An 8333-nucleotide genomic window follows, 5' to 3' on the forward strand; every position below is an offset into this window, starting at 1 on the left:
ACCCCTTGTCGGTTTTTCTAAACCCTTCCAAAAAAAAAAAAAAAAAAAAAAAAAAAAAAAAGTGGATTTACTTTTGGATACTTGAGATGAGAAAGAACTTGTTTTATAATCAGGGGAACGGCAACGTGAAGATTGTGCGCAGTCATGATGGTGCTGAAAATGCAATCCAGATGTCCTGGTCCTGGATCCATGTTGGAGTGCAACTGGGATTCCCGTGTGCTTTGCTGTTGATGTCTTGCTTAGAAAATTCTCTTAAATACTTGTATACGTACAAATACTTTGCCTATTGTTCTTAAAGAGATACTTGATAGTACTGTTGACCGTATTTCTAATTTCTCCCAAACTAATTGTTTATTTTTCAAGCAAAAACTTAATTATTCCTTATGAAAGGTTTACAATACACACTAAAATGTTTAGCTATTTATAGGGGAAAAAATAGTTCAGCATGTCCGTACTCTACGTTTAGTTTCCGTGACGGTCTTAGGTGACATGTGCCATTCTACATGCCAGTATTGAGCATACTCAGCCTTAAGGGAAAAAGCATTTCTGTTAGAGCCACCCTGCTCAATGCAATCACAGCACTACAGGTCTGCTCTTAATGCAGGAGGTGCTCTCTTTGAACATGGATATCTTCAACTCAAAATGGTCATGCAAAGCCCAAACCTGCTTACCTGTACCTCACTTTAAAAAACAGTACAGCGAGACTGAGCATTAGTAAGAGATCATATCAGTGTTTCATGCAGTTATGCTATTATATGGAGAGGAAAAAGAGAAAATTCAAAACTGTATCAGATGTCTCCTGGAACTGATGTGTACCACATCGCCATGCTTATCTTCCCAGGCAAGGTGCGCTCTGATCTGCAAAGTTGCAAGTGATGCGACCGTTCAAGGGCGCACCATGGTGTCCCGACGACCCGAGCGCGCCATCCCGCCGTGCCGTGCTGCCCCACGATGTTTGTTCGCACTGAGATGCGGGGAAAGAGCTGGGACACCACAAACACTTCTCTTTGTAGCTGCTTGCTCCTCCCAAGCAGGGCCTGACCCTGACAGAGCTCAGTGCAGGATGATGGGCTCTGGGTTTGGACTCAGCCAACTCTGTTTTCCTTTTCCAGAATCACCCGGCAATGCTGCAGTTTGCAATACAAGCTGAAAGTAAACATCTAGTCATCAATCTGGAGAGGAATGAGTAAGTAACCCTGTTGCATGTTCACTTTATACTGGAGCTTCTCAGAGAAGGGTTATAATTTTAATTGATGGTTTAACAGTAACCTGGGGCTAAGTTTGCTACCGGTTGCTTATGGAACAGGCCCCTAAGAAGAGAGTTTTGTTCCAGTTTGGCGTGTGTATGTATTTGCACACCGCTTACAGAGCGAGGATCTCTGTGGTCATCTGCATTGATGTGGGACTGAAAACGGACATGTTGCCTCTCAGTGTGTTCCTGTTGATCATTATTATTTGGTTTGGGTTTGTCCTTCTTTCCTGTGATAAGCCCTTTTATTTACAGTAATGTGGCAAATCCTACAGTCTTTGGAACTTTTTTTGGAGGACTCATCCCTCCTAACTCTGCTTGTGACCACGGTTACCTCCATGCAGTGGCCGAGCTGCTCAGGGAAGCTAAATCAAGCATTTGGGTTTAAGCCCTGCTGGACTTTTAAATGGGAGTTCTCTGAGTTTGCTGGCAAGGGGCTGATGATAAGACCCCACAGGTTTGTGCTGTTCATGAGGCTCATGACCAAAGTTGAGCTTGAGCCCTTGTTTGTGGGCTGTAAAGATTTCATCTTCTTCCATGTGCTCTCGACAACTCCAGCTCACGTCCAAAAGCTTTCAGAGAAGGATAGCAGGGGCTGCTGGAGGGATAGTCCCATCAGCAGAAACCCAGGAGAGTTTTTACAAAGGGGTACAAAACTGTACAGAAACAAAGTGTCTTCCCTGGAAGTACCTGACAAATGGAACCAGAGTCATCAAAGTCTTAGTCCACCTTCTCAGCTGTTCAACCGCTTTTCCTCTAAAAGCATCTTGAGAATATATGGTGGGAGTCCAGATCAGGACAACTACATGCTGCTTGTCAAAGGAAAACCAAAGATCACTCTCAACCTAGGGAAAACTTTTTATAAACTTTAGCAAGGATCTATGCGTTCTGTAGGTTTCCCTGCTGTGAAATAAAAGCAGCAGAGGTGTTTTTTTACTGTAATAGAGAAACCATAGAAGTAAGTGGTGCAGCTTTATGTGTTAAGAGGAAGGAATGTGCATGTGAAAGCAAATGTCCAAGGGAGGCCGGTACACGCTGCCTCGGGCTGGTGATGGACAACTTCAATGGAAAACGACGGGGCACCTCTTTAGTCTTCTGTAGTAAAAAAACACAAAACGCTTTTTATTTCCAGTCATTTGGATGAACCCTAACATTACCCAGCTGTGATAAAATCCAGTTCACTTTATTATTCAACATCAGGCCCAAATCTTGAACTCTCTTTACATTATTTTTAATGCTTCTTACTTGTTCATTTCCTATCCTTGAAGGGTATGTAGATCCCCCGTGCATAGGTTGCTCTGTTTCAGTAACTAGAGGAGGATTTAATTCCTTTAGTAAACAGGGATTTAACTTTATATTCTCTTAATCTTTGTCAAAGGGTGTGCCTTCCTTCAGGAATGGGAAGTATGCAGCAATTGAGGAAACTATTTACATTCCATGTCAGCGATTAAATGAACATAAAACTGCTAATACAGGCCTTGCTGAACATACCGAACTCTCTTGTACCTGTAATAAAGTCAGATTTAGAAAATTGTAAGATGCAATCTCCACCTTTTTTAAAAGCAGGGTGTGAAAGCACAGTAAATTAACTCTGTGAGCATCTGTCTGACTCACCAGATTTGGAGATGTTGAGATCTGCTCCTTAAGAAATAACGTATTTATCAGTGATTATTTTTTAGTTTACCTATCCCTATGGTGGGGTGTCCACCAGAAGATTTGCATCCTAGAAGAGTTGTGGATGGTGTTAACAGCCTGAGGTTCCTCATCTTAGCAGGAGCTTCTATGTCGTATTGTAAACCGGTACAATTAACCTTGCCTGTGTTTGGCATTTGTAGCATAGAGGCAGTGCATAGATCCCAAACCGCAGAAAAAGATGGTCACGGTTTTGCAAAATCATTTCTCCCTTTTCTCCAGTATGACTGACTTTGATTTTCAGAAGAAATAATGGTCTGAGTGGTGTAAGCCCATGGAGAAGCTGCTTTGAGGGGGGTGGGGGGCTGTAGGTCTGCTCGTTACCTGTTTCTGTGAACACCACAGTGCGTTGCTCTGCACGACTGCTCTGTGCTCCCCAGGGCAATCTCAAGGCCTCTGTCCTTGTCTGTGGAAACTGGTGGGTGCGTTTCTTCTGCCTGCAATGACGGTGTTGGGCATGTTGTCTCTGACATAGAGAGGCAAGCGGTGGCAGGGGAGGTGAGGTGGTTGGGGAGTGCAGTGAGCAGCGCGGATGCGCTGCTGCTTCCAGGGGGTCCTGCAGGTTCGTGGAATGAAAAATAACATCCAGGAGAGAAATGAGAGAATGCATTTCTGCAGAGCAGAGGGTGGGGGAATAACAGCTGGTGGCAGTGGGCCAGATTGGACCTAGGGTAGATTATGGACTCCAGAGGTGTGAGAAGGTCATCGCATAGCTGGAGAAGGGAGCAATGTTTCCACGCTGAAGCTCCTGCCTGTGAGTCTCCAAGGCTGCAGAGAGGACCAGCAGATGTGCATGCAGCCCTGTCTCCTCCAGCCTGCTCCATCTTCCTGACGCTGGCATGAAACGTGCAGCTCAGGTATCTTGAAAGCATCAATGCTGAGCATTGGAGTAGCCATTAAATCAGCATGCTTTAGGTGGAAGTAGAGCGCTAAACACAAACATCCTTTCTTGAGTAATAAGTGACAACACGTATGAAGCTCTGATATGTGTGCTGTTATTTTACTGTAGTTTCATGTAAAGCATGTTATTCCCTGGAGAATGGTGGGGGTGGAGGTGGATGGGACCCCGTAAATTACATAATTTCTGCATTGGGTCATGCAAAAAAAAACTGGATGTGATTTTCCATGGTTAGTAGAAACAGCTGCTTTGAGTAGTCTCGACATTAAACTCCATTTATTGAAAACCTTAGAGATTTTCCAAACCTTGAATTATATTTCAAAACATGATTCAGATGCATTAGGCAACCCCAAGTGGGGACTGATGTGTTAAACCATCTGTTATCTATGGAAATATTTAATGTCAATTTGGTGTTTTCTGATATTTAGACTCAGCAAGATGTGCTCATATGTACTCGGCAAGATATTATAAGTTAGTTCTGGAAGAGTTACTGGTACCTAACTTCACAGCTTAGGGTTTAAAATCTTCTCTATGGTTTCCAGCTGTTAAGTTTACTTTTGTACATAATCATTAAATACTTCAGTGATTAATTTTCAGGCATTGCACGTTTGTAATTGCAAAAACAAAATTATTTGCCGTGAATTCAATTTGTCAATCGTAGCAAACCTGCTAGTGAGCTTATGTTGCAAGCACATTTCTTACTATGATTTAGTTGCAAAATATGATTGCACTCTTGAGAACCTTAAGCTCTGTAGTACCTTAAATGTTTTAGAAACACTTGTCATATGGAGAGATTTCCAGAATCAGCAAATCATCGATCAGCTGCAAAATAAACCACCCTTCAGAGCAACTGACTGTACCGGCGTGCATTACGTCAGTAATACTGATGCACTTCTCTTGTGCAAGGGACAGTAATGTATGCACATATAAATTCCTTTCAAGTTGATGGCAGCATGTGGGTCTTAGAGGAAGGTAGGCTTACCATTGTGTAAATGAAACAAAACCCCTGTAAGATTAAATCTGAGTTGGAGAGTGGAACGGTATGTGACTACTGGCTGTTTTTCTGCAACTGGAAACATTTTACACTCTGTCAGAAATAGGTCTGTATACAGCAAAGTGCTTAAGTGTTCTTTTAACTTTAGATATATGAGTAATCCAGGTAAAGTCAGTGGAATTACTTATTTTCAAAATTAATTTCATGCTTAAATGATTTGCTGACAAAGGTCATAATTATGAATGTCAAAGAAATATAACTTTGAACAGATGTTAGGGAGCTTTTTCAGCGCTGACTCCTGTGTATACCTGAGCCTCTGGCAGATAAAGATAAAAAGCTGAGATAAGTTGAAAGCATGTGAGGGCAAGTAAGGAGGTAGGGTGGCTTTGCCCTGAGGACATCGGCATCGGCAGCATCTCAGGTGTGTCCTGGACAGTTTTCTTCTGGTGAGACTTCATTGACTGGCTGCAGAGGGAGCAGTGAGGGTGCAGTCAGTGCTGTGTGGCTGACGGGCTGTTGGCAGCGTCCAGGGGAACACGGAAAGAAAAAGCTCAAGTATTTTACAAAAGCGGAGTTCACTGTTCGTTTCCCCATAACTTTATGCTCTTTTTCGTCAGGTTTATAACATGGCCTTTAACAAAACAATATAAAAAAGGGAATAGATGAGGTTTGATTGCTGCCTTTTATTCCCTCAGTAAAAATTCTTCTATTTTACCAGGAGGCAAAATTCACCCCAGGCCATGGTGTAAGTCTCCATCTTATCCTTTAAATCCTCTGTGATCCCAGAGATCTCCAGAAGATCTCTGACTGCTCCCCTTGCACGTTTACCACTTCTACATGGAGACACAGTGCAAGGGATGTATTGGGATGTAACGGTCCAGTACTGGAGGTCGCTTTGCAAGCTTAGCTCCAGGACAGAGGAGGTCCCAGCAGCGATCCCTCAGTCTGAAAAGCAGACAATAGGCGTCTTCATGCATAGTGCTAATGTGACCTGTTCCAATGAGGCTTTAGTGTTCAGAATTCTTTTGTATTCTTTTTTGGTTACACACACACACACAAAAAAAAAAAAAAAAAAAAAGTAGTTCTCTCTTCTCTTCTGTGTGACCTTTCTGAAGAGGAGTGCTGATTGTTGTGCAAGTGACATTCTAGCTGGATGAATTTAGCAGGGAAACAACCCATTTCCAGTGCCAAAGAAAATAGCTGACAAAATTTGTTAATGAATTGACATGCTTATATACAATCAATGGGTTGAAACACAGATAGAGGAAACAAATCTAAACAAACAAATACCAAATAGGGAAATGGGACCTCTCAGAATATACTTGCTATTATAACTCTGTGCTGTAACTTAGCCAAAATACTGTGACCCCTGACTGTTTTATCTGCAAACACTGGAGCTGGCAGCTGTACTGCAGCGTTCCGGCTCGAGCTGACAATTGGGGTTTCACTTTAATTGAAGTAAAAGTTTCACTTTAATGGAAGCAGCAATTTTTCCCTTCTGTAATGGCAACCATCAAGTGGTCTCCACCACGCTGAAAGGTGAAGATTCAGCTGCCACAGCTACGATAATGATGGTATCAAGCCGTGGCTCTAAGGGTACAGGTATTTGCTATAGCTTTGTGGTATAAGGAAGGCATTGAGATACCAAGATTTGTTCTATAATCAAGTGAGTATTAGCACAGGTTGGCATTAGCAATGATAGTGGAGGGTGTGTGGCTGGGGCTACCTTTGGCTGTGTCGTTTTGGAGCTATGTGTTGGAGTGAAAGGGTTCAGCTCCATCAGGAGAGAAACTGCTGCTTTCTTGATCTGTTTTTTCTCTCCTTACAAAAATACACCAACAGAAAGGGACAATGAGAGAAGATATTTATATGCTGATATAATATGCTGGAAGTGGAGAGGATAAAAAGACTGGAATTTGTATTCTGGAGAGCTCCATGTGGCCGGATGTCATAAGCGCTAACACGGTCAAGCTTCTTCTCTTGCCATGCCCCATAAAACAGCAGGGCAATGGGGCTGTACCAAGTTCCCTGGAGGGAAGAGAGGACTGTGTCCTAGTCCCAGCCCAAACCTCGGGTCCGGGGCAGTACAGGGGGTCGGGAGCGCGTGTGCTGCTCTGCCTTTGCCCCGCAGCCTCGGTGCGTGTGGAGGGCTGGGGGAATGATCCCCTTTCTCAGACGGGAAAACTGAGATATGGGGAAGTTTAACATTCCTGTATGTACCGCAGAGCGGTAAACCTTGTTCACATCACACGCAAAAAAAAATAAATTAGAGTTGGATGGATAGGACAGGTACTGTTTTCTCTGCGCAAATGTTTTCCTGAGAACGGTAGTCTCCCGTGCTGATCGGTTGACAGCTTTGAACCAAGTTAACACAAGGTTTTGCTTGTTCAGTGTCTGTCAGTCAGAGCGACCCTAGAGCTCTGCCTTCCAATTAAATATATAACAATAATAGAGAGGGGAATATCCTTCCTGGTGCAATAAATTTAATAAAGGAGTGCCTGCTTTAGATTTTGCTCCCCAGATATATTGCAGCAGTAGAATATTATATTTTCAGAACTGTGTTTTAATCTCCCTTTGTGCTGCAGAATGCAAGGTTTTCAGCATTTCATTTTGACATCGCTCAGCAGAGAGGTCGGGGAGGAGAGCTGGCTATAAGAACACAATAGGAATGTGCACTCCCTCCCTCCCTCCCTCCCGCGGGCGGGCTGGAGTCAGCTCGATCGCGATGATAACGAACACACTGGCAAAACGTAATCATCTGGGACTGTAAAATAAATAATTAGGGGAGAGACAAGAGATAAAAACGGCTTTCTGGGAACCCTGCAATCTCCCGCTGATAGCGATATGCCAGCCCACGTGGCGCAGAATCCTTACGTGCCTGAGGAGCGATGGCCTCGCAGCCAACGCCGAGTCGTTTCGCAGGTCGGCAGGCGAAGTCCGGGTGCGTCCAGCTGCACCCAGGCCTTGCTCGCAAACCTCCCGGGTGTTCCCCACGTGTTTCTGCTATCTGCTACTTGGGCAGGTTTCAGCTTGCTTTTGTTTGTTGGGGTTTTTCAATTTGTTTCTACCAAGAGTGAGCAGCGTTTCAATAGCAGTGAAGGGGAAGCACTGAATTCTGCTTTGCGTCGTCGTGTGCTCCAACGTTACCCGGGATGTTTGGTCTCCTTTTCACGACATATGTACCAGGCCAAACAGAGAGGATTCTCCTGCTTTTCAGAAACATTTGTAGATATTTCTCTCTGCTTCAGAAATGCAGGGAGGACTGTGACTGAGGTTTCAAGTCAAAATTGAGGTTGAACTTGCTTTTAGTGACTTTTCTAGTAGATATTTTCACTTGCTTAGTCCTAGGGGTCCAACATCTTTGAATAAGAGCAGATATACGACAGCATGTCCAGCATCTCTCTTTTTGCATCTAGTGGTATTTTGCTGGCACACGCTCGGTTCCTAGGATGTCAGCTTCTCCTGGAGGCTTTGCAGAGAGAAGAACAGTGTTGCCTTCA

The 8333-nt window shown here is 43.8% G+C and overlaps 1 protein-coding gene across 2 annotated transcripts in view; it reads left to right on the forward strand.

Annotated features, from left to right (window-relative positions):
* The window catches only part of ADAM12 (ADAM metallopeptidase domain 12), a 190780-nt gene that overhangs the window by 47496 nt on the left and 134951 nt on the right, over nucleotides 1-8333 (forward strand). For both annotated transcript variants that reach the window (XM_009892720.1, XM_009892721.1), the window contains exon 3: nucleotides 1113-1186. In XM_009892720.1, the coding sequence (XP_009891022.1) occupies nucleotides 1113-1186 (74 nt within the window). The remainder of the gene's footprint in view (nucleotides 1-1112; nucleotides 1187-8333) is intronic.

This window comes from Charadrius vociferus, unplaced genomic scaffold (assembly GCF_000708025.1).
Source record: "Charadrius vociferus isolate BGI_N301 unplaced genomic scaffold, ASM70802v2 scaffold38, whole genome shotgun sequence".
Lineage (NCBI taxonomy): Eukaryota > Metazoa > Chordata > Aves > Charadriiformes > Charadriidae > Charadrius > Charadrius vociferus.